The sequence below is a fragment of the Aedes albopictus genome, chromosome 3 (assembly GCF_035046485.1).
Source record: "Aedes albopictus strain Foshan chromosome 3, AalbF5, whole genome shotgun sequence".
NCBI lineage: Eukaryota > Metazoa > Arthropoda > Insecta > Diptera > Culicidae > Aedes > Aedes albopictus.
The window spans coordinates 365,161,039-365,187,597 of record NC_085138.1 but is presented as its reverse complement, the minus strand read 5'-3'; the positions used below and the strand labels follow the sequence as shown (position 1 = coordinate 365,187,597).

Genomic DNA, 26,559 nt, shown 5'->3' with positions numbered 1-26,559 from the left:
TTTTGTAATTACGATTACAATTAATTCCCACAGTTTTTTTTTGTTTTGTCTCAATTATTTTATTGTTTTCTCAATAATCAAAGTTACTACGTTTATCGAACGGGACTAGATTATTTATATTTTTCATTTTTTGTATACCCTCCACGTGGTTTCGTTCGTTTCTCGCCCATAACTTTTCCTGTGTTCACATTTTGACGCTAGCCTACATCTTACACTTACTTGGATGATACAAGAGTCGTTACAAATAGGGCGATTCTGGGAAACAAACAAAAACACCTAATGTTGCCCTGTGCCTTCAAATATAGTAATTTTCCACCTTCATGACCGTCAGAAAGGAAAGAAGAAAAACAATTGATGATTTTCCAATGATGAAATTCGGCGTTATGCCAAATAGCATAATGTAAAATGAATTACTCACAGAAATTCATAGAAAGCATTTTTTCAGAAAAAGATAAGTCCGACGCATACGGGGTCTATTGTTTCTGTAACGACATTCGGTGTTCGTTCTCAAACTTGTCGCTCCTTGCTTCTGCACACGTGTCTGTCTACTGACGAATATTTAGTAGGGTGTTCAAAGGCTTACACAATAGAGAATGATATACATGGGGTTTCTGTTTGTTTGTAATTAATTGGTAAACGCATGTTTTGTTTTGTTCCGTTTATTAGGGTTAATATAATACAAAAATAAATCCACCGACATCGCTTCGAGTTGAATTCCCACGCCGTGTTACTGTCACACGCTCAAGATTGGCGCGCATCGCCGGTGTTTCCTCGATATTTTGTTAAATTAAGTTAATATATATTATTGTTTTGTTTTTGGGTTTGAGACGCTTGTTTTGTATATTGTTTCATATGTTCTCACAATTAGATTACTGTTTGCTTTTTTTATCAATCCTCAAACGGCGCATAATTACATTAGCCTACTACGTTTAAAGGTTAAGTCTTGAAGGGGGAGCGACGGGTGAGCTGGACAATGGGAACATCGATCCTAACTATTTACATGCACAATTCCTGAAGTTTGGTATAGTTTTCTGTCCGAGAGAAGAAGTTTCAACACACCTATGGGAAAGGAGTTAGAAAAACAAATTTTGGCTGCGTTCTTATCGTATTGCTATTGCTTATGGAATTTGTCGATATTGGTTTGGATCAATACATCTATATGTTTGCTTTGAATCTGTTGTATGTTTGTGTGAATTGGTTGGCTATTGTTCGAGACAAGAGAAATGCGAATCTCTTTCGCACCGTTATTGGTAGCTTGGTGGTTTGCGCGAACAAGAAAAAACATCTACTAAAACTCTAGGAAACAGATTTGGTTTGTGTTTCTAGGCGATTGATGCACAATATATTTACAAATTACAGATATTTGTATTCCGAGAAGCTTAAACTTCCGTTGAGCGTCCATAAGTGGGACCTGCGGCAGCCGGCCCGGAGGCATTTCCGTTGGCTGCAGCCATTGTGGCACTGTCCTCGGAGCGGGAAAGCTTCCGCTCCCGTCGCGTCATTGGCTGCGCCGATGCCGCTGTCAGTTGATTTGGCTGCGTTGCCGCTAACACCTGCTGCGACTGCGGCAATTGACCGTTGATGGGCTGCGTCGGTGGTGGTACTGCTGCTGCTGGCGGCACGTGCTGTTGCACGATTTGCTGATGGTAGATGGCACCCATCAGGGCGGTCGCATGCTGGCCGGCATGCATTATGATCTGGCCGGATGTGTTGCTATGAGGCAGCATTCGCACCTTAATGTCACTACGTGAGCCCGTGCTTGCGGAGGTGGATTGAAATGAGATTGACATTCCACTATCTAGCGAGCCAACACTACCACGCCGCTGGGGCTTCTCATTTCCAACTACAAACAATACGGATCACCCGTCAAACAAAAGTTTATTGTGGCAGGGCATTGTGTGTGAGTGTGGGTGCGTTCGTGGATGGTTTTCGAGATGGATGATGGTTGTTAAGTCGCACGATGCCATTGGTCGATTATTGTTGAATCAGTCGGTGGGTGCAAGATGATGATTTGATGGATTCGCCCATTTTGTGATTTGCGATATGAGACGAAACAGAAAGAATAGAAACAAAAATCAGTGAGTATAACATTCGCATTTATTTAAACAACTATCTATCACATGGTTTCGAATCAAGCACGAAAAATCTGAACCCGATGGAAGAGATTGTGTCCTTTTTCGGACTTCCAAATCCTTCCCTCGGATCCCAGCCAAGAACAAGCCGTATAACAAATTGAAATAATATTACCTATAAATATAACAAAAAAACGAAGCTTGCCTCTCCGTGATTTTCCGAGCCAAACCAAAGAAACCAACACTGATGAAGAGAGAGAAAAACCACTAGAATGACTTACATTGTTCGTGCATATCTAAGAGTGAATTGCTAAGAGCGCTTCGCTTCAACTGTGCATCGCTATGTGTGTGTGCAATTCCGCATTCGCTAGGTGAAACGCCGCCGCCGCCTCCGACGCCGCCAATCGAACCACTACCTTGATGATGGTGCAGATGGTGGTACTGGCCAGCGCAAACCTCCACGTCGGCCACGCCCGAGTCCCGGTTTTCGCTGTTGCTGCCGCCGCCACGCTGACCTCGGGCCGACTTCTGCCGTTCCAGTTCGGCTTCGATGCGGAGGGTTTCCATTTCGTCCATCTCGCTGATGGACTCGCGGAGGTCCTCGGCGAACTTGCACCGGTCGTGCTCGTTGCGGGCGTTGAACGTGACCAGCACTTTGTTGTCGACCTTCTGTGATAACCGGATACAGTAGGGGTAGTCTGCGGAGGGTAAAAAAGTGGAAATTAGTGGAACATCGTGAAGATAGAATCCGAATTGCAGACCGCTGAAGAAAGAACAGTTTGTGCGCGTCACGATGGTCTCTCTAGCTCAGACTAAAACCAAGTCATAATAATATAAGTTTAGCAAAACTGTTTTAACCTTAAACATTGAACCCTTGAAAAAGGTCCCAAACGGACCGAAACGTCGAGAATAATCAAAAACTAGCGTTTTCCATTCCCTTAAGGCCGAATTACAACAGTACATAACCCCAGTTGTATCTCCGAAAGCATATCCAGTGATCTAAGAACCTTTATCTGCTAGCTTTTTAAGGAGTTTATCTACTACCAAAAGCCTCAGTAAGGGCGATGATACACCGCCTTGATGACAAGCCTTCATAGATCTAACTACCAGATAATTGTGCATACCCAGATCCAGTGTTGAGAATACTCACTTGCAAGAGTGATACTCACTTGCTTCTATCTCAGTCCAGAAGCATGCTATCAAAACATGACATTTGAAGAGCTTTTAGATTGTAGTTGTTGGGAACCACTGAGCAGATCAGCAGTCTCTCCCTATACTGCTCGCTCACCGAAGGCAACGAGTCTGCCTTTCGGTTGATGCACAAAGCAGTCAATTAGAATTAGAAGTTTTGTAACCGCCGTGCTGTAAACGTGTCGCGTCTTTATAATGTAGTATTTTAAGTGTAAATAAAGTCTACGTTTTAATGTGTTCTTGTTTACTCCTGGGAGTTTAAATACACGACAATGTGTCACGGCCACCCCAAACTCCAGAATATAACAGTAGTTTAATCTAAAAGTTTGCCTAATAAAGTAAAGATCGCAGACGCATACAAAAGTTGTGAGAGAGTTTTGAGTTCGAGGTAAGTAAAATTCGTGTAATTCATACTCATCTTGTGCTCAAAGCTCCCTCACGGTTTTAGTATGCGTTTGCAACCTTTACTTTATTCAGCAAACTTTTAGATTAAACTACAATCTAAAAGTCCTTCAAAAATGATTTTTTGATAGCATGCTTCTGGACTGAGATAGAAGCAAGTGAGCATAACTTTTCGCAAGTGAGTATTGCCAACACTGCCCAGATCAGCAGAAATCCTGTTATTGTCGATAAAGCAGATGAATATTGCTAATTTAGAGAAAACTTTCCGTTTTACGGTAGAACAAAAAGCTACCGCAGCTGTCAGACTACTGATTTTCACTGAAGTATCATCGATCTACCCTAGCGATGCCTTGGATAGCCTTGGATACGATGCCGATGATCATTGTTTGTTGTTGGTTTTCAGTTCAATTCACCTAGCAAGCATGCTTTGATTTGGCCTTCAGTTACGATGATAGGATGATTTTCAAGCCTGCGGTAGGACTTTGACAGCTGCGGTATAACTCGGTGGCTACCGCAGGGTGGAATTTTTTCTAAAAATCCGCAATATGCAAATAAAAATGTACTAAGAGGTATCTCTTAGTTCCATTTTCTTCAATAGAACTTTGTAAAGCATTGTCGATCTGAAGGCTTTTGGAGTTGTTCTACCCCTTTTATCAGCGCTTGGGATAAACACAATACGAACCATTTTTCATGCTTTGGATACCTATGTAGCCCAGAGTGACACTAGGAGTTCCTAAGGCAATTCTCTAGAAATTCTTCTGGGAGTTCCTCGAGGAATCCCTCTAGGAGTTCCTCCACAAATCACTCTAGAGTTCCTCCGGGACTTCCTCTAAAATTCTTCCGGGAATTCCTCTAAGAGTTCCTCCGGGTATTTCTCCAAAGAGTTCCTCCCGAAATTCTGTTAGAAGTACCTTTGGGAATTTTTCTAGGATTTCTTCCAGACATTCCTCAATGAACTGCTCTAAGAAGTTGCTCAAGGAATTTCTGTTGGAAACGAAAAATAATGAGACAGGCGTGGCTTTCGTTCCAATCCGCCAGCACTGACTGATTTCGTAACCAGCTCAGTGCCTCTCCAGTTTAGGAACAAACATTCAAAAATTTCCTTCACCATTATTTACCTTTAACAGTTTCATACCTAGCTCCACTGGGATTTGTGGTGTACCCAAAGAGTACTTACTCCAACAATTTCTAAAGGAGTTCTTTCAAGAATTTCTCCAGAAGTTCCTCCGTGAGTTCGTTTAAGAGTTCCTCTAGAAGTTACCCCGGGAATACTCCTAGTAGTTCCTCTAAAAACTCCTTCAGCAGTTCCCCCGGGAATTCTTCTAGAAGTACCTCCAGGATCTCCTCTAAGAATTCTTGCAAGAATTCTTCTATGAGTTCCTCCGGAAATTCTTCTAATAGTTCCTTCGTAAATTCCCGATCTATAATTTCTCAGAAAATCTCCACAGATTCCCATCAGAATCCCTTGAAAAACAAGCAGATATTTCGATCGAGTATCGCTAACGCTCATAAAGCAAATAAAAACGGACAAAAATCTTGACATCAAATGTTTCAAAAAACTTACTCGGCACATCCAGCAGCGTAACCACCATCCCGCACAGCGGATAACTATTCCGGAAGGTATACGTAACCGAGCTCTTCTTCTTGCTGAAGATCTTGGTAATCACTAGCAGATCGTTGAACAGGAACACCTCCCGCTGGTGCACCCCGGGGCGTTCCTTCTTGTTGATGTCGGGAATTTCGTACAGCCGACAATAGCACACCAACCGCCGATGGGGCAGCGCCAGGTTCGGTTTCTTGCCCACAATGGTCGCCTGAACCTTCATGACCTGCGTCACGTGGTCCGAGCCCGGTTTGAATTCGTTGGCCTTCACCCGCTCGTAGATGCCGGTCAGCATGTCCCGGTCGATGTCGTGACAGTCGTCGATTCCGCGCAGATTTTTGATGAAGTCATCGCACCGCATCCGCCGTTCCGGCTTCAGGTTCGGCGTGTGCAGATCCGTGTTGAGCATGATGATGGCAAAGGCCAGCACGAACACGGTATCGTTGGAGCGCAGTCGCGCCACAATGTCCGCATTGCACAGGCAGTACCGCGCCGAGAAGACCTCCATCAACCGTTCGATCTTCTGCGCCTCGCCCGGCATCCGGAAGTAGCCCTGGAACTTACGGAGGGCCACGTCCACCTGCATTCCGGAGAGATCCAGCTCGCCGGCAAAGCAGTCCAGCACCGCCATGTTGAATTGGTTTTGCAGATTTCCAAGGTATTCGCCAATCATCTGCCGGGAGAGGCCCTTGCGCGAGATGAGAAACCGGGCCACGCCTTGCGGCGTGTTCTCCAGGAAGCCCTTCCGGATGAGGTAGGTGATACCTGTTGGACGGGAGAATGAAGTGTTAGAAATAATGTTCGAATTCAATTGAGGGATTAGGGAAGTCGAAGAGTCTTGGTTCTGAGAAAACCAGAATATCACTTCCAGTCGAGAATCTCCAAACACTTACCTCGTTCGGGCTTCTTGTTGAACAGATTCAGTCCCACCCGGTACTGCCGCTTCCGAATCGTCTCCGACACCTTGTAGCTGGTGGGCGTTTGCACAATATGATCGTGCTGCTCCATGGAATACTGCGCGGCGCTGGTATGGGAGCTGAGACACTCGTTCTCCATGCTGCTGATGGTGACGTTGGCACTGCTTCCGCTCTGGGCTCCACCCACTCCCACACCGGCCGTCGGTCCCATCATGTGGTCCGGACTTTGAGCGGGTATGATGATACCGGTGGCGCTTCCACTGTTGCTTCCCGGTCCTTTCCGTTTCCACTGGGGCGAACTGGACCGGTCCGAGCCCAGGTCTCCAACGCCCTGTATCCGTTCGGCCGATGCCGACGAATCGCTGCCGGAAGATTGCACCGAGCTGAGTGAACCATTTTCGGCCGTTTTACAGAGACCATTCGGCCTCAGGGAGCGGTTGGGCGTGTGCTGGGAGGTGATACTAGACGTTCTCTTTGGTACTTCCGGTGGCACTTTGCGACTGGCACTGTTGCAGCTACCGGTGGATCCGGAACTGCCCCCGGAGCTTCCGATGCCAATTCCGCGGGGGCGCATGTAGATCTGCGCGGCCGTATAGTGGGGCGTGTAGGGACTTTGGTGTACGGCGCCACCGGCTGTGGCAACGATGGCCGCCCCGGATCCGCTGTTCCAGGATAGATTCATCGACGAGATGGTCGAATCCAGTACGGAACTTCCGCCGCTCACGTTCAGATCCTGTGATCCGTATTGACTTTGGTACTGTTGCAGCTGCTGTTGTTGGTGAGGCGAGGACGACGGAATTCCTCCGGTACTGTAGTAGTGCTGTTGCTGCTGCTGCTGGTGCAGGATATTTACATGCGGATGCGAGTACTGCTGGGGCGATCCGGTGGCCACAGCCACTGGCATCGGACTTTGCGACCAGGAACAACTGTTGGCAGGTGGGGCTGGCGAAGCGTTACCGGACTGGCTGCGGGGAATTGGACTGCTGTCGAGGCGGCGCTCGCGAAGTGACATCGACCGGGCGGGCGTCATCCGGTGGTGCAACGTTCCCGGCGGGGTGGCTGAGATCCTGGTGATGGGAAAGGACAAAAATTGATTAGTTGTTTTATCTCACTAGACAAACATGATGAGTTACCGAAATAAGTTTAACATAAGTAATATATATAACAATAAATTTTGCAAACTATGTAAATCGGACGAAACAAACAAGAAATGGTACGGAATTAATGGAAACCGCCTTTGTTATGACATCAATTTTGACAGATTAGAGCATTTCTACCTCCGTGATTTACCTGATGGGTTCATGAGATCCAAAACCGCGAGTGTGCCGATGAATTTTGGGTTCACTCACCTGTCAACACCAGCAACTCAGCGGTGAATAACCATTAAGGTGATACGGGATACCATGTTAATTTTGCTATCTTCTGTTTCTTTCATCATTATTACCCTCGAAACTTTGACGATTCAAATGTCTAGTTCTAGTGGACTAATCTAACTCAAAACTAAGTCGATTGCTCTTCATATGTAATACCCCGGACAGACATGTGATACGAGTGTGATACACGTACAACGGTACTCATTGTCAAGAAAATTTTAACAAGACTGACTTGAATGGAGAGAATTATCAGTGTAGCACTCATTTCAAGCGCAAATTTACAATGATTCTTGTATCACATGTGTGTCATAAGTATAAGCTTACAAACGATCAATTTTCCAGCCTATTTTATGTTGTTGATCTCGAGATTTAAATCTTCAAAGTTCAAGAGCAATGATTGATGATTCTGACGACGCCCCGTAATAAGCCTTAAATCCCACCAAAACAATTGGTTTTTTTTTTCAAAAAATAAAACAATTATTGTCTCTCAATTTGTCAATTAAACACACACTGTGTCTTTGAAAAAGTTTGAGCTTTTTCGTCTATTTCAGACATACCAGCCGACTGGCATAGCCGGTAAAGGGCAATACAATTATCTGCTTAAATGCGTTGTTTATTTTTACATAACTTTTCCTTGAACTTTTCATTTAAAATAATGCATAATATGCATACATTTATTGACGGTTTCATGAATTTCTAGACTCTAGTGCAGTTTTGCTTTAGTGAGATACAATTTGCACACTCACTAATATTAGTAGGCGTATGCATCAAAATGTTTGACATTTTACCAAAACAAGTGAGACGAACTCACAAAATATCTAGCATCTTCAACGAGCTAGTTTTCTTCGGGCAGACTTCGTGTTCCGCAATCTACTATTTACGGTTCGACCACAAAATATGTTAAGGGTATTAGTAGATCGGCTGCGCAGGCTCTAGACCGGGTTGTGAGATGCAATAATGGATAGTGTGCTGTATGTTGTGCTTTTATGGCCTACGGTCGCAGCGGGGTGGATTGCAGTTGGGGAGCTGCTAGGTTCGTGATTGGGGTAAGGAGTCGTTCAGAGTCGAATATTAAGGGACACGTCAGGGTGGAGACTGGGATTTTGGGAGGAACAACATATGTGGGACTGGTCGATGCAAGGCGGGTATGTGAAAGTGCTTTGGAGACAATTTGAAAAAAAAAAACTTTAAACGTCATCAAAAAACTGTCTGATTTGGGGGGCTCTCAGTTTCTCGCCGGCCATCACAAACGTCGGTTTCTACCTGGGTTGTCCCTCCTAGCTGCGCGAGTCATCTTGTAAACATGGAGTCCCTGATTCATCCCTGTCGTGCCTTTGTCCGCATGGACTGAATGATTCCCCACCTTTATCGTAGATTTTCCATCTTTCTGACTGTGGCCGGCGGTTCAAGAAGTGCAACATGCAGTACACGTTATCCTCCGTATCACAACCGCCTCACTTATACACTCAGATTGCTTCCGACTCCATTAATCACCAGATTGTTTCTGGAATCTCTAGGTTCATCGCTGGTCCATCAGATACTATCCATAGCTTTAGATTTATGTACTTTAATTCACGCTTATGCCAGAAAACAAGAGATTTGGTCAGCATTTCACGAAACTGTGTTGATACGATGCCAATCAAATTCTCTTCCAAAATAATAACAATGAGAAAAAAAAGTTGTTGTCGGGGTAACCGTGAGAAAGCGTAGGTGTTCAGTGAGGTGTGCAAATAATCACTGTGCAAAAAATATTTGCACAATAGTCTAATAAGCTGTAAAATACTCAATAATGCACTCGCCATAATCTCGCATGCCATCGAGAAAACAAGTTGAAATAATTTAAACAAAATTTAATTTTCAACTGTGACCCCTCTGTGGTGTCCAATAAAGACACTGTATGCTAAAGACACGAAATCTGATGATTGTTGCTGTTTATGATGATTGTCGCGTCATGACGATGATGCTGTCGAGCAATGCTTTCAAAGCGCGTTTGACAGGTCTCCTGCTCGATTGGAATGGCATTGACAGCAAATTTGGAATTCCAATTGGAACATTTCGTGTCTTTGCATATAGTGTCTTTAGTGTCCAAGTTTGCACTCGAGTTTGCAGATCAAGTAAATTCGCTACTCACGTTGCACTCATCTCTGTGAACTCTGTTCATTCAATAATAGAGATGCTCATTTTGTATATTACTTTTGTTGGCCACAAATAAAATCAAAACTAATCAAAATTTGACATTTTTTATATGGGGCGAGTTTACATTTCCATAGAGCCATAATTTTTGAACAAAATTCGCAGATGATTCTTATTGTTTGATCAATTTTTTTTACAAAACATTTTGAAAAAGGGCAAAGCCCGCGCACTCGCCCGCGCAGATGATTTATATAAAATCTGAATGATTTCTGTTGGCAACCCCAAAGGCCTGACCTTATAAGATGGCTGAAGGCACGTAGCCCAGCGCTGTTATGGATCGAAAAATGCAAAGCGATTCCAAATAATGTCTAAATAATCGAAAATCCTCTGATAACCGCAATGTAAAACACCCTGTCAATCATTTCAAACAAGCTTACATTAGAAATCCAAATCAATACTCACGTGGCACAAACGCGCTGCCCTCCGACCAGACTGCCATCCTCGTACTGCTGCTGCCCATCCTCACCCAGATGGCTCTGGTGCAACTGATGCTGCTGCTGCTGCATCATTTCCAGTTCCGCCTGCTGTTGCTGCTGGTGCTGATGCTGCACCCGTCGGCTCATGCGTTTCTCCGCCTTGGCCATGGCCGTGATCGAGGCGAACTTCTTCACCATGGTGTAGTGCCGGAACGCCCGCTGGATGGTGAGGGCCGCGTTGCGTGCCTTAACGCCACCGTACTTGCGCTCCAACAGTTCGATCTGCTTGTCCAACAGATCCTGCGACAGTTCATACCTGTAGAGCGGCGGGGGAGAGAAAAGTCGAAAAACGTATGTTAGAATAGTTTTGTTAATTATGGGTTAAAATAAGCATGTTTTTAGAAGATTTGAAGGTTGACGACTTTAACCGAATGCATACATTTTTAAATGATATTTAAATCAAGACTGCTCAGTAAAATATCTCCTTCATACTGGCGTAACGTCCCCGCTGGGACGAAGACTGCTGCTCAGCTTATAGTGTTCTATGAGCACTTCCACAGTTATTAACTGAGAACTTCCTCTGCTCTGCCAATGACCATTTTGCATGTGTATATCGTGTAGCAGGCAGAAAGATAGTCTATGCCCAAGGAAGTCAAGGAAATTTCCTGTACGAAAGGTTTCTGAATCGACCGGGGAACGAACCCATCACCATGGTCGTGTTGAATACCCATTTTTTTTAGTTTTATACGATAGAGCACCTATTTCTAACCCACTATGATTTTTTCAGATTTTTAGAACCTTATTTTGATACCTAAAATGAATTTCAAAGAGATTTTCTCACATCACCTTTTGACAGCTGGGCAACTGTTTGACAGCTCCGCCCAGTACAAAATGCGACGAGGGGTGATTCGACAAATCGCTCCCATATAGAGATAAGTGACATTTCAACACACGAACACTAGCACGAATTTTTCCTCACACAAAAGTGCACGCCGATTCAAAGGCTATTCAGATTGTATATGCAAATATTACCCAATCAAATTGGGTAAAACGAGTAAATATTGATAAAACTAACATCCGGGGTAGGAGTGCAAATGTTTTCCTCACAGTTTCACAACTACATCTACAAAAAAGGCACGCATACCTTTGAACGTGATTACCACTATAAACTTCAAATTGATTTTTAAATAAGTTCCCGGGCACCAAAATTCATGAACATTTGGATTTCGGCTCATTTTTGCGTGTAGATTCAGAATATGGGATTATCTCAATACCGATAAAGAAGCCAATTGGGTTTTTAAATTAAGAAAAATGTGTCGATTTTTTGATTTTATATGAAAGAGCACCTTTTTCTGAACCACCATGATTTTTTTCAGATTTTTAGAACTTCATTTTGGTACCTAAAATCGCTTTCGAAGAGATTTTTCGAAATCACCTTTTGACAGCTGGTCAACTGCTTGACAGCTCCGCCCAGTACAAAATGCGACGAGGGGTGATTCGACAAATCGCTCCCATACAAACTTCAAACTGATTTTTAAATAGGTTCCCGGGCACCAAAATTCATGAAAATTTTAATTTCGGTTCAGTTTTGCATGCAGATTCTGAATATGGAATTATCTCAACACCGCTTAAGAAGCCAATTGTTATGATACATGGAAAATTCTTGCATGGAAACCTATTATTATATATCGAACCAATCCAAGTGTAAAGTGTGAATTCATTGGTAGTTGAAAAGAATAATTTGTTTTTTTTTGCTTCAGCAGCATCACCACTAAAAGTATAAATTAATTTGAACATAAATATCAGACCTCACGTCAAGAACTAAGTTAGTAGCGCAAAAAGCTCAAACCCCCTGTCCAAATGATCCCGCACTCGCAGTTTGTAAAAAAATGAAAACATAGTTAGGCCGGAACAAATCTCATTTTTTTCTTTTGTCACAATACTCGTTGGCTCGCTAAGGGGGAGGACAACAAATAATAAATGTATTTGACGAAGAAATACCTAAACAATTCAGCAAAATCTATAAACTCATCGGATTTGTCAAGAAATTTTCTGTGAAACTCTAATTTCACCTTAAAAATTTAAAATTTCTTGAATAATTTATTGGTGTCCCCCCTCAAAATGTTGAATTCCGACCAAAATTCTCCGAGGGGGCGGTGACATAAGAGAAAATCGAAATTTGTGTCAGCCTTATGCTAGAATAAATATTTTTATTTTCGCATTTTCTCCTACTTTTGATCTACGAGCAACACTAGCGCTACAGTCTGTTTATAACACAGTCCCGCAAAGAGTGAAACCAAATCTACCTATCGAACTATCAAATTGGCTACACGCTCCCGTCAGAATACCCATTTTTTCATTGCTATCTCTGTCGCTCTTCACAAGGCTCCATTTAAAAATACCCATTTTCAAGTTGGGCGGCCCAACTTGTAAATGGGTATTTTTAAATGGAGCCTCTTGAAGAGCGACAGAGATAGCAATGAAAAAATGGGTATTCTGACGGGAGCGTGTACCTATCGAACACGCCAGCAAAATTATGAAAACAAAGTCTGGCGAAGAAGAAGAACAACAATCAAAAGAAGTCGTCTTTGCATGTCTCTATCGTCTCTATATAGACGAGTGCACCGATGAACATTGAATTCACTGAGCCTGAAATTTTTTGACAGCACAGCGGGGTCGACTCTCAGCAACTTCTACTCAGAGATGCATCACCAAAATGCGCTAATAATTTTTTTCTTCGATTTCTTACATGAATTTCCTTTTAAACTGATGCTTATGTATGTAGTTACTGCCCTAGCCCATATTTTTACAACTTCATCGCGAAAACTAGATGCAATAAATTAAACAAATTTTCAGCTGGGTAGAAGTTGTTGAGAGTCCACCCCGCTGTGGTGTCCAAAATTCGCTGCCCGAGTGAACTTTCAGCGGGCGGTGCACTCGTCTATATATATAGGGCACTGCACGAAATTATTTCCTTCTCTTTCACTCTTATAGAAATTTTGTAAACAACAAGGCCAAGAAACGTCAAAGCCCCATACAAAATCAAAACAGTGCAGTGCCCTATAGACGAGTGCACCGATGAACACTGAGTTCACTGAGCCTGAAAATTTTTGACAGCACAACGGGGTCGACTCTCAACAACTTCTACTCAGAGATGCAACACCAAATTGCGCTGATATTTTTTTTCTTTGATTTCATGCAAGAATTTCCATTTAAAGTGATGCATATGCATATAGTTAATGCACAAGCTCATATATTTGCAACTTCATCGCGAAAACTAGTTACAATAAATTAAACAAATATTTAGCTAGGTAGAAGTTGTTGAGAGTCGACCCCGCTGTGGTGTCAAAATTCGCTGCCCGAGTGAACTTCCAGCGGGCGGTGCACTCGTCTCTAACTACCGCAAACTAGACACCCCTACAAATGAACCTTTTGAAGAAAAGTTCATTTCTAGGGATACCCATGTCGCCAAATTTTTCTACGATGGTCGTACATGCGAAATATTTCTATTCTCGGTCGCCCAGGAACTTTTTTTCTTGAAAATTTCTTTGACTTTCTTTAATATACAAAGCACTACAAAGGCAAAAGTGATTATTGACAAATAAAGCTAATAGTTCTAGATTAAGTTTAAATAAGGGCGAAAGTAACATGATCGATTTATCTTCTTCTTCTTCTTCTAATAAAAGTGACAAGATGCGAGTATGGTTGCACTTTTTGGCCATTAAACGTTAGGTTGCGATGCAATCCTTCATTTAAGCGTAAACAAGTTCAATAAAACTTACGTCTTGTCACTTTAATTCAAGAAGAGAGAGAATTAATGAAGAGAAATCGATCATGTTACTTTTGCCCTTATTTAAACTCAATCTAGAGTTGTTCACACAATCTGTTTCAGTGGCGTCGTTACGCCATAAAGTAATACAGTTGTCAATTATTATTAAACTGTCTTTTAACTTTAAAAAGATAAAAATTATGCTTTGATAACATTAGGTGTGGATTGCATATAAACAGATATTAAACTTTCAAAAACGTTTAAATGAAATGATCAAATTTCAACAAACATTATAGCTGTATAATAGGTGACTAAACCGTTCTTAAGTTTGATTTGAGCAATTTTGACTGAATAAGCAGTTATTCAGTTATCATTGTTAGTTGAGACTAGTTATCAATGATCTATTTAACGATTCGCAAACAATATTTGACGGATCATCATCAAAAATGTCAAATGTTGTAACAAAACCGACGAATAGCACATAACAGGATGTATTACTTAATTCAACATGACAAACGATGTAAATTTCTATGTAATCCGGTTAAATGGATAAACCAGAGAAAAACTTTCTCCACCCACTACAACGCGCAGAGGAACCGCGCTACCATCAACTTGAATGTAGGTCTCTCTGCTGAAGCCGATGAGTACCGCACAAACAAAACTCATCCGGACAGTCATCAGCGACGAAAAGGATGGGAAAAGTGCATTCGCGTCGCACTATGAACGAACGAACGAACGATTCACCAAAGACAACTCTTCCGCCTGTCAGCGTGATGATTTGTTTTGATTTTCCGGATTTTCACGCTCACTCCCATAGAGTGAGAGGGCTACCGAGTCACTGCATTTTCTATGGTTCGAGGTTTGAGTGTGGGATGAGTTAGATGAGGGGCATTTCGAACCGCCACCGCTGATGGAGGTTGGAAAAGTGTGTTTAGTTAATTAAAGCCACATCTTTCGCTTTATTTGAGTTTTGCTAAGTGGTTGATTTAGATTGTAGACACAGACAGACGATGCTTGGAGTCATTCGGTGTGATAAATAGAGGATGTGGTTACAATTTATGCCACTAGTGTAGGTCGATTTCGGCTTAATAAATTATTCTTCAACTAAAATGGTTCCGACTCAATTCTGATTGACAATGAAATGGTATCAGAAAGACACTTGAACTCTGACGCAGACAAAAGCGCAAAGAACAATCATCGTCAATTAGGGAGCGCTTGCCGTGGAACAGATTGCTCAAGACAGACCACTCAGCACCATAAGACTTATACTTAGTAACAAACAGCCGAAGGGAAATAACAAATGTTCTGGTCTAGTGATCTTCCACATAATGTCGCCAAACCTGATACCGCGAGGTACCTATCTACCTACTGTTCGTCTTCAAAGAGCACCACAGCAGTGAGTTCAAGTAGAATTACGATTCGTTGACCTCACAAGCGCTCTCTAAATTAATAGTGCACTCATATGTGCTGTATAGGTGCCTATATACGCGTTTTCAAACGACGAAATTAATAAGAAAATGCCGTGACTATTAGGGGAAACCTCAAGACCGTACCTCACGAGATGGTACTATATTTAGAAACTTCTGCGTTAGTTTGTGATAGATGGCCCTGTGGCAAATTTGAATATTCGTTTGAAACCGCCGCCAAAACGATGGTCACTCAATGTGTCATAATTTATGCTCTAAAATGTGAATAATTACCATACGAATTTGATCTCGAGTTTACAGATGCAGTAGGCCGAATTTCGGCGGGATCCGCTGATTGGTAGACTAGATGCTTTGGTAGGGTTTTCACTTAGGCTGAGCAGTTGCTCAAAGTTGCCGGATTTGGCACGGCGTTTCCGGCGCCGTCGACGCCGATGAACAACGAGATCCTGAGAGCTTACTTTGTGAGTATTGTCGTTTGCAATGTTATTGTTCACCGTCGCCGAGGCCATGGGTGCGATCTCCGTTGGCGGTTTGATTTCGTAGCACTGACAACAGCACGAGCACACACAGTCACACTGGAATTCCGGTTGATTATTATTGTCACAGTCGCCATTGTTGGCAGTGGCCCCATCACTGACACTGCCGCCGCCGCCATATGAATCACCAACGGTTACGGCGGTATTGTTGCTATTGTACATTTTTGGCTACAGTTGTATGGAATTCGCACTTTCGTTTCGCTACCGGCTCTGAATAATAATAATGCCACCACCATGCCGCCGCCGTCGCTGGTGCCGTTTGTGGCTTGTCGTATAACAATGTACCACGCGGGATCACAATCACTGGTTTTGGTGCTACTACCACTTCCGACGACGTCCAAACGAGAATTAATTCGAGTTTTGTCAACATTCATATAGGGAGCGTTATGCTACTCCCAATCGCATCAGGCGCCCTCGTTCTTCTTCGCTTTCCGCTGCCGCATCAGAGTGGTCTACTTATGGAAGTATGTTTGCCGTAGAATTCCTATGAATATTGTTATTTCGGAAACGAAGGGCGCATCGAGGAAATTGATTCTTTAACACTCAGAGAACATATTTTTGATTTTTAATGCTACAGCACGCGCGCGCTACGCGTCACCGAAAGGTTGACGCGTCCTCACTTGCCGACGTCAGATTGAGAGTGTGGGACTGGAAACAAACTTGAACTTGTAAGAATTCCTGTTTTCTGTTTCCGTGGATCATCGGAAGAAGTAATCCGAAACGATTTCAAACCGTCACATCTGTGAATTGGTGGTGCTCTTCTGGGAAGAAACGCAGCCGAGTACGTGACCTGAACAACAGGCCAAACAAGACTGCAGCGACGACGAATGATGGGGAATATCGCTCACCGCGATACGATCGTTATCATCGAACGATAAACGGCGAGGAATTTTGCTAAATATGATTATATGGGGACACAGCCAGACTCACCTGTCACGTTTCGAAGCACGATAAGAGGCAATATGCCGTCATGTAAACAAGACTATTTTTTCGCAATGATAGACGATTTCGGTGATTTTTTATCGAGTTCAATCGTTCTTAATTCAATAAATAGAGGAATCTTTAGCAGTTTTGTTGATTTTTCTTTTGGAATTTTTGACTGAATCCAAAAGTGCCCAAGTAACCAGTAAGCATTTAAAATAGCATTCCTGCAGCATTATAGTTGCCCTTATGACCAGGCATTTAATGCTAATTGGCCGTATATACGCCTATAGTGCTACCCAACAGCAGGTTTTGGCAAAATAACGGGCTGCCTGAGTGCAGCACCTTCAGGAACGTCGTATCAAAATGTCAAATAAGCGTAACGCCTCGTCGAGCAAAACAAAACAAAAATAGATTTGCGCGTTCCTCTCACTCTCTCGACGATCCCGCTTCCTCCACACTCCAGCTGATTTAGGTGGTACTTTTTTGCTTGTTTTTGGTGTTATCGGGACTTGAACTCACGGTCCGGTGATTATTCAATCATGTTTTCTGCTCAAGCTGCTGCCCACGCTCCAGGATACGCTACAGTTGGTCCGATGACGTGCGCTTATTTCATCCCCAATATAAAGAATGGCTGGAAAACAGATTCTGTTCTCACACCCGAAACATGTTTTCAAGGAGACATTTCATAGTGTGTAAAGCGTTTTCATTTCCTCTTCCATCAGTAACATTTGATTCCCTCTTTCGAATTATTGTATACTCCGCCGGAGTTTTCTGACAAAATAAGGTGTGGTAATTTCTCGATGGCAATGTTCTCAATCCAAACCAGCTGCAGCAACGTTTGCTTCGGAGCTTTTGGATAAATGAGGGAAAAAACGAATAAGCAACTCAGATGCCCAATTTGTCAACAAAGGCATAGATTCTGTAAGAAAGAGGCAGCATGTACTACCAAATGCATAACATATCTCCCACACTCTTTGCTCTTGGCATTTGTAGAGCAGTTGAAAAGCATTCTGAGTGCTTCCCACCGAAAATACCTCAAGCAGTTGAAATGCTAATTAACAACCGAAAGCTTCTGAATAGCATAGCTTATGCTGATTCAAAATAGCTATGCATTCGAACTGCTTATGTAGGGCAGCAAGCAGTTCAAATGCTTAATACCGTCTGCTGTACGGCTTATTTAAATGCTCAGTGGTTACCTGGGTGACTTCAACAATGGCACTGCAAATCTGTGTTTTGCCGTTGGCTAATATTTTTTTTATAATTTAGAATCCACTAATGTATACACATAGCTTAATCTAAAAATGATTCAAACGTCATTATGTTGCATGAAAACAAATGAATACAAAACGCAGAAATAAAACAAAAAAGCTTCTATGGTTTCAAAAAGAACGTTTTTTTTCGAAACTCCCGCGGCAAAAAAAAATATTGTTAATCAAATCTAAAAATTGAAAAAAAAAATCGAAAGGAGATGCATTTTGGACATCCCTAGTATGGAATTTTTGGATGAATTCATTACTAGGGATGCTCAAAATACAATTTTTATACAATGGACTTATCCACCGATGAACCGAATTCATCGCGGTCCGAGAATTTTGACACTAGAGCGGGGCCGTTCCAATCAGAATTGGACGATTCTGATTGGAACAGACCCCGCTCTAGTGTCAAAATTCTCGGACCGCGATGAATTTGGTTCATCGGTGGATAAGTCCATATCGATATGAGATGAGTTTTTTTTACAGTTTTTCAATATTTATTCCTATTTATCAAAACAAAGGAGTAAAATACGAAAATTTAGTCAGTTAAATTTAATCACATAAAATTCAAGTTTTCGGATAACATTCGCTACTCTTAGTTTCTTTTGGTTTGCAACAGCTAGAGTAGTGGCCGTATTTTAGCCCGGGGCATGTATTTTGGCCCACCTTGGGAATTTTATTACATTACATTACATAAATTTTATCATATACTCTCTACGAAATCATGGCCTTTTTATTACTATCTAATGTTGTCTTAAGGACAAACGCCTTGCAATCCCGAGTCAACCAGAACTTCAAAAGCACAAGTCTCAAGCAGCAAGCTTCAAACAACTGTGTTACTTTTATTTTGTTCTTGATCACTTATGGAAAGCTTAAAACACGAAGACCAAGGGTGCTGGTTTAGTGGTTTTGTTTCAGTGAGATTTGTGAAATCGTGAGTTGATGCAAAAGTCGGCCATTGTTGTGGCGATTTTGAGATTCTAACAAGTTTGACCTTTGGATTTGGATAGGTCGTAAGTTTGCTGTGATTCTTTTGCAGATTCGTATGCTAGTAATTGCATGAAAATAAATTTTAAGAAATTGTTGGTAAACATTACTTGAACGAAACGTGTAAGCGATTAGGATAATTCATGATATTTTTTAACCAGCGGAAGTCACGAGAACGATCTATTCTTCCACTAAATCCTTTGATATCCGCAAACGAAAAGAAGATTACAGGCGTAAGTTTGCAACCCTTATCACCAAGGTACGTCATCGATCACAAACAGCGTTCAATTTTGTTTTGCCAACCGGTTCACGGTACACAAAAGTTACATTTGCAGTAGGACAACGTTTGGCGGGTTTTGCGGGAGAGATAAGATATGTGCTCCACACATATCGTACCGATTGTTATGAAGCGACTCCGCGTCGCTGCCATCCCGCCAGATATGCTTCCTTAGAACGTCGGTAAAATCTTAATCTCTGCCAACGATCTGCGCGGGGCTTAATCATTCCCAACGAGCACTAATTGGAGCGTGTAGAGATTGAATCCCCACACTTCTTCGTATAAATCAGTTCACGCGCGCACACTCCCGAGATTCGTATTAATTTGACTCTCATTATGTCAATTTCAATTCAGCTCCGGCATGTTTCGGTGCTACGCTACCGCATCGCGCCGACCGAGAACTGGTAGGCGTCAAAAGGGATTGCACATCATCAAATTTTAATTAAAACATTCGTTCTTTATGCTCCGGGTTCTGTTCTGGTCTGGTCTGGTCGTTCGTCTTGTTTGGAGTACGGTTGCACTACTGTGCACAGTACACACATCTTGTCGTGGCCACGAGAGAGAAAAGGGCGTCGTCTCTTCTTTAACAAGATATACGGACGGCCTCCATCGTTGAGTGCTGTGCTCTTTCGAGTTTGCTCTTTCGTGAAAACTAATGATCTTTTAAGCATTGCTCTATTTTTTTTTTGCTGGCTACCGCCGCTAGTCTACTCGTGTAGTGTCTTCTTTGTTTACATCACAAGCAACACTCGTCCCCAATCATCGTGTTCAGACGTCATTTTTGTTTATTCGATTGCTTGTCTTTTGTTTGGCGTTTTTGCCTAAATATCTGTGATGAAAGGTTTTAGTTTCAGACCAGTTCGATAAAAGGCAAACCTGTGTAAAAACTGTTAAATAAACTTAGGTCCTCTTATACCCCGGACAGACATGTGATACGAGTGTGATTCCTGTACAACGGTACGCAGTGTCAAGAAAATTTTAATAAGACTGACTTGAACTGAGAGAATTTTCAGTATGGCACTTATTTCAAGCGCAATTGTACAGTGATAACTGTATCACATGTGTGTCATAAGTATTAGACAATTCTATACAATTAGTTTTTATCAAATTGATGATCGGACAGACATGTGATACGAGTGTGATTCATGTACAACGCGACGCAGTGTCAAGAAAATTTTAACAAGACTGACTTGAACTGAGAGAATTTTCAGTATGGCACTCATTTCAAGCGCAATTGTACAGTGATTCTTGTATCACATGTGTGTCATAAGTCAAGGATGGGAACACTCACTTGCAAAGAGTTACACTCACTTGCAGTTTTCTTAGCTCAGAAGCGTGCAATCAAAAAATGATGTATGGACGACTTTTGCCTTGTGATTTTGTCTAAAAGTTTGCCGAATAGGGTAGGGGTCGCTCACGCATACCGAAGTCGTGAGGGAGCTGCGAAGGCAACTCTCCACGAGGCGAATGTAAATTACACTCACCTCGTGGAGAGTCGCTTTCACAGCTCTGTCACGACTTTGGGATTCGTGTGCGACCCCTACTCTGTTCGGCAAAGTTTTAGACAAAACCACAAGGCAAAAGTCGTTCATACATCGTTTCTTGATTGCACGCTTCTGAGCTGAGAAAATACCGAGTGAGTGTAACTCTTTGCAAGTGAGCGTTCCCATCCCTGTCATAAGTATTAGACAATTCTATACAATTAGTTTTTATCAAATTAATGATCGGACAGACATGTGATACGAGTGTGATTCGTGTACAACGGGACGCAGTGTCAAGAAAATTTTAACAAGACTGACTTGAACTGAGAGAATTTTCAGTATGGCACTCATTTCAAGCGCAATTGTACAGTGATTCTTGTATCACATGTGTGTCATAAGTATTAGCTGGGACGGGACGTGACAGCTCACTGGTACAAGCCCTCCTGTTATTTTTGTTAGAGTTCATACGGATGTTGCTTTAGTGTTGCCAATGATATTTATATGCAAATCAATCAACACTTGTTGATAATTTTCCTTTAACTATTCTGCTTTGAGGAGCTAATTTGAAATCAAACTATTGAGCTTCTCGAGAATTTTTAGCATTTCGACAAGTTTCTCTTCGACCTCTAGGTTGCGCGCCAGGGTATAATGTGTGTTGGGCACTTTGCGACGATTAACTCAAATCCGCACACCAGCGCACAATTTGCGCGCCGATTGCCTATGCGACAAAGTTTTTCACTAGCCAAATCACTATTAATCAGTGGTTTAATGAAGTAAAAGCGTTGCTACCGTCAATAATATCTTTGTTGTACATTATTTCCAGACATAAGGAAGTTCAATACTTTAGGCAAAAAATGGAACCGAACCCTAAGAGAGATAGAGCTCTTGGCGCGAACCATTTTGACACTTGTTTATTTACATTTTGTATGGCGCACAACCCGGCGCATGGGCTGTCGGCGCACGAGTTGTTGGCCGGTATGCGGATTTCAGAAAAGATTCGCAATATAATCTTCTCCGCTGGCGCTTGGCGCTCTTCAAACATACAGTGACGGTAAATTTTTGGATTCTTCGGAAACTAGTGAAAATGAAGCTCAGGATGATACAATTCACTGCGCGCACAATATTTATCGCTTTGTACTTTTCCATGTCAATTTTGGAACAGAAACGAGACAAATGATAAATTTTGATGGTTATAAACTGTTAACAAAATGCGGTTTAAAAAACAGGGACTACTAGCAACACTGCTGTCTCAACAACAAAGTGCCCTCTTGAAAACGAACGGAACGGGTTGCAACGCTGCTTTTGTCAAATCGACCAATCAGAAGTGGTCTTTTTTGACAGGCAAATGGTTTCGTTTCTGCAGTAGTTCGGTTCCAGTACTGTAGGTGTTTGCAAACTTTTTATTTCAAAAATGTCGAATAATCGCTCAGACAGTGAAACAGTTAATTTTTCGTTTCTATTTTGTTTTATCTAATCGATAACAGAAGATTATGTTTTCTAATATTATCCGTTGCAAGAAAATAGAGAGCGAAAATGGTGCAAAATCGCTAATAGACCTCCGCTCGTACGTTTAATCGTTATGGTGTCTTTTACAATAAGTGCGCGAATGGGCCAAAGAATACTGCGCCGAAAACACCAACACGATTTACCGTACTGGCGGAGGTATACGGGCACTCGCGCTCAAAAATTTTCGCGCAACGCATAATACTAAAAAAACAGCATTGCTTCGTGCGCTAACAAGCACTCCTAAATTCTCAAGATCGAATGAACTTCATCTCAAAAAAGTTCATTTTCAACAGGATTTGTAGGGGTGTTCAATAAAAATGATTTGCTTCAAGGTGAAACAGGAGTCTTTTTTTTCAATTTGTTTTTATTGTACGTGGATTTGCTAACTGAACACGACGAATCAGAACCGTCGTTTTTGGAATCGCCGATCGAACCGTCGTTTGATTGAAAAGCGAGACAGCAAGCATGATATATTTAACGTTGGAGCAACACGTGTGTGAGATTCTCTCTCTCGGTTGGTGTGGTTTGTTTTGATCCAATCTGACATTTGTTTTATGCTGCTCATGCTGCCGATGCTGCCAGCTGATGAAGCAGCATAGTCGGAGGGGAGCTCCAATGCATTTTCGAAAAAAGTTTGTCGAGATAAAAAGCACAGACAAACAGACGTAACATTTCGAACATTGCTCGATTCAAATCATAGTCACGGAAACATATTCGCCCAATGCTAAAATGACTATGTTTGGCCGACCATCAACTAGGTGGCGGTAGTGAGCAAACGTCAAACTCGAACAAAAATGATGTGAGCGCCACAGGTGGGTAGTTGGCCAACTATCAAATTTTGAAAAAGATCGTTAAATCGAAGTACGATGGGAATTATCAGAGTGTTACGTCTGTTTGTCTGTGTAAAAAGTTTTCGTTGTAAAAAAAAAAGTTCAGCATTAAACTTTTCAATGCGTGTTTTATATATTATTTTACATAGAATCATTGCTAGGGGCAAGACACTGTGCAAACAAGAGCAACTCTGAGAAACTCTGAGTAACTCTTTTCGCCAATGATCGACGAAATATGTTGAAAAACACCCCTGAAACTGCAAGAAAAACGAAATATCGGGCAATATTGTTTTGATTTTGCGATGAATCAGGCAACACCCAAGCAAAAACGGGAGCAATTCGGAGGAATTCTGAGTAACTTTGTGAAGGAAAATGTACTCTCCAGCACAGTGTCTTCAGCGGCGTCATGGTCGCAATTTTTTCCGCAGTCAAGTTCGCAGATTGTGAACAATCCTCGGTACTCACTTTACGTAATTTATGTTTAATCCCTTACTGTCAAAGCTGTCAGATCAGTGTAACACGCTAAATAAAATTTACACAAAAGGCAATTTACACGGAAAAAAATACACGGTTATGAATATTTATTGGGTACCGGACTGGACACCGAAAATTTGATCGTTTTCTTTGGTACATCGAGGTCTTAAAATTAGTCTATGGTGTCTTGCCCCAAGAATCATTGTCTATAATTTTACAAGAATGCATGGAAACATGCCTTGATTTGAACGGCGATTCCCAAACAGCACAAGCAAATTCCCTTGAAATTCATCTTCGAAGTAAATTCACAATATTGTGAGAAAGTTAAAAGTATTGTTCCATCATCATAGGAACAACATGCCCGTTAAATAAGGGATGAAATTCAATGAGAATGATTTTAAATGAATCCGAACTGAGAAACAATGTCCGTTAAATAACCGATAAAATCGAAGTGTTTTATCTCACTATAAGGCAACCTAGCGTTCATCACCCTTCTCTCTCATTCAGACACAGAAGATAGAATTTTTTTAGTTTAATATTTCTATACGGATGAAAACAAACCTATCTTCCTCGGGAGCGAAACAGAGAAAGGTGATCAAACGTCAGATAGCCATGTGAATGCAAGACCTTGACCAAATTCAGAAAGTTTTAACGCAGACTGAGAGCCGTGGTAGTCAAGCATACACTGAAATAAATTTTGTTGTGGAAACTACCGATTCCATAGTAAAATTACTAACCATACCTATGATTCTCAACCGAAAACAATTTCCAGTTAATTCTAGTAAAACACTGTCAACTTAACTAGCAGTGCAGTTAACATTACTAAAAATAATCTTAATTTAACAAATGAGCATTGTATTTTTAACCACACTGTGTTGTAAAATGCGTGTCCAGGAAAAATTAACAATGTTTTGTTGTTGAGACGACTACGCTTTTAGTTGAATTGACTACAATGCGTTGTAATTTCAAGCATATTTCAGTTACCTTAACAGATTTTGTTGTCGGTTGAGAATCATAGGTACGGTTAGTAATTTTACTATGGAATCGGTAGTTTCCACAACAAAATTTATTTCAGTGTATGACAAAACTCCAGTAACACGCTCGTCATTTCTTCAGATAATGTAAGAACATAGACTTATCCACCGCGGGGCCATTCCCAATCAGAATTTAACAATAGGAAGCAATCAGTGAAGTACTAAATTGAAAGTAGTGAGCTGGATTTTTGTATGGTGAGATGATCAATTCTCCATTTCTGCAATAAAACGGTGCAAACAGCGTAGGTTATACGATTTCTTGCCTAATTTGATGATGTTTGAGCAAAAGTTTGGGTAACTGTGTTGTTGTATTATTGATTTCTTGCAACTTGAACAACACAGTTACTCAAACTTTTGCTCAAACATCATCAAATTAGGCAAGAAATCGTATAACCCACGCTGTTTTCACCGTTTTATTGCAGAAATGGAAAATTGATCATCTCACCATACAAAAATCCAGCTCACTACTTTCAATCTAGTACTTCACTGATTGCTTCCTATTCTGATTGGAAATGACCCCGCTCTAGTGTCAAAATTCTCGGACCGCGATGAAGTTTGTCCATCGGTGGATAAATCCATTGCTTCGTGCGAAAATGAGCACCCCTAATTTCCCAAGATCGAATGAACTTCATTTAAAAAAAAAGTTCATTTTCAAGAGCATTTCTAGGGGTGCTCGATAAAAATGTGTTTCTTTAAGGTGATACAGGAGTCAATTTTTGTTAATTGTTGTCATTGTGAGAGAGTCAAAAGTACGGCTTCATCATCATAGGAGGAGCAACATATCCGTTAAAACTAAGGGATGGAATCTAATGAGAATGATTTTTAAGCACATCCAATTGAGGAACGAACATTGTCCGTAAATAACGGATAGAATCTAAGTGTTCTTATCACTATTTTGTTTTTTTTGCATTAAAATGTAAGACGTCGGCCATATTCAGTATATTTTAAGGTAGATTGACCAAGCATATGACAAAATTCTAATAACACGTTCGTCACTTCTTCAGATAATGAGAGCACATTGTTACTAATTCACAGTGTTTCCCATCTCTCGTAAAAGTTACTATCACTGATAGATGAATTCATCAGCGTATTCACACTCCGTTTGAGGAATTCTTCTCACACAATTCCGCCTCCATGGGTTTTTGCTTTGATGATATGTTCGGTATGGCCTGTACCTTGCCCCGATATTTCGCTTGTTCTTACCCCCACACTATTCGGTCAGGTGTTTTCTGTTCTGTGGGAATTTTTGTTCTTCTCGTCCCACACTTGTCCATTTCCTACTTCCGATTCACAGGACCCGCCTGGACTGGATGCTGAGACACGACCGCTCGCTGTCAGACGTACAAATTACAATACAATTAGTTCCGCTGCAAGAAGGAAGCAATACTTCCGGTCCTGTCGTCCCCTTTCTTCTTCTGTGTGTGAGCTGATCGTGCATTATTCTCGTTGGGATCAGCACACCTTCTCAAGTCGTCCTCAAGGACCCCAGAGGCGATCCGATATAAAATGGAAAACAACATCCGCAACTGGTGCATTTCGAGGAAGACATAAATTCCAATCGGGCACACAAAGAATCCGCACTCTGACGACGGCCACGCTGCTGATGCGATTGTTTCCCTCACGTGCACACATATCAACCCGATAAACCTTCGATTGATTCACTTGAAACTGCCCTTTTCCTTCACTCAAACCGCACGAACCTTGTTTTCTTCGGGCTAATACGACCATTTATGCACACACATTTTAGCGTCGCTCCTATTGTATAATTAAGACCTGGCTGGTGTAACAGCAATTATTAAATTCCTTCGCTCCGATAAAGCTCGTGTCTGGTGCGGAAATCTCGGGCGGCCAACTGCATTGCATTGTGGCGGAAGGCGACGGAAGAAGGTGGTTT

At 41.8% G+C, this 26,559-nt stretch overlaps 1 protein-coding gene across 4 annotated transcripts in view; it reads right to left on the bottom strand.

Annotated features, from left to right (window-relative positions):
- Window positions 1-26,559, bottom strand: part of LOC109432242 (IQ motif and SEC7 domain-containing protein 1) — a 417,362-nt gene continuing 390,803 nt past the window's right edge. For 3 of the 4 annotated variants that reach the window (XM_062855491.1, XM_029875186.2, XM_029875188.2), the window contains 5 exons: window positions 10,154-10,483; window positions 6,162-7,252; window positions 5,230-6,033; window positions 2,354-2,770; window positions 1-1,843 (listed from right to left, as the gene is read on the bottom strand). In XM_062855491.1, the coding sequence (XP_062711475.1) occupies window positions 1,380-1,843; window positions 2,354-2,770; window positions 5,230-6,033; window positions 6,162-7,252; window positions 10,154-10,483 (3,106 nt within the window). In that variant the 3' untranslated portion in view covers window positions 1-1,379. Of the gene's footprint in view, window positions 1,844-2,353; window positions 2,771-5,229; window positions 6,034-6,161; window positions 7,253-10,153; window positions 10,484-15,636; window positions 16,224-26,559 lie in introns of all 4 variants that reach the window. The other variant, XM_029875187.2, reaches the window with a different exon arrangement.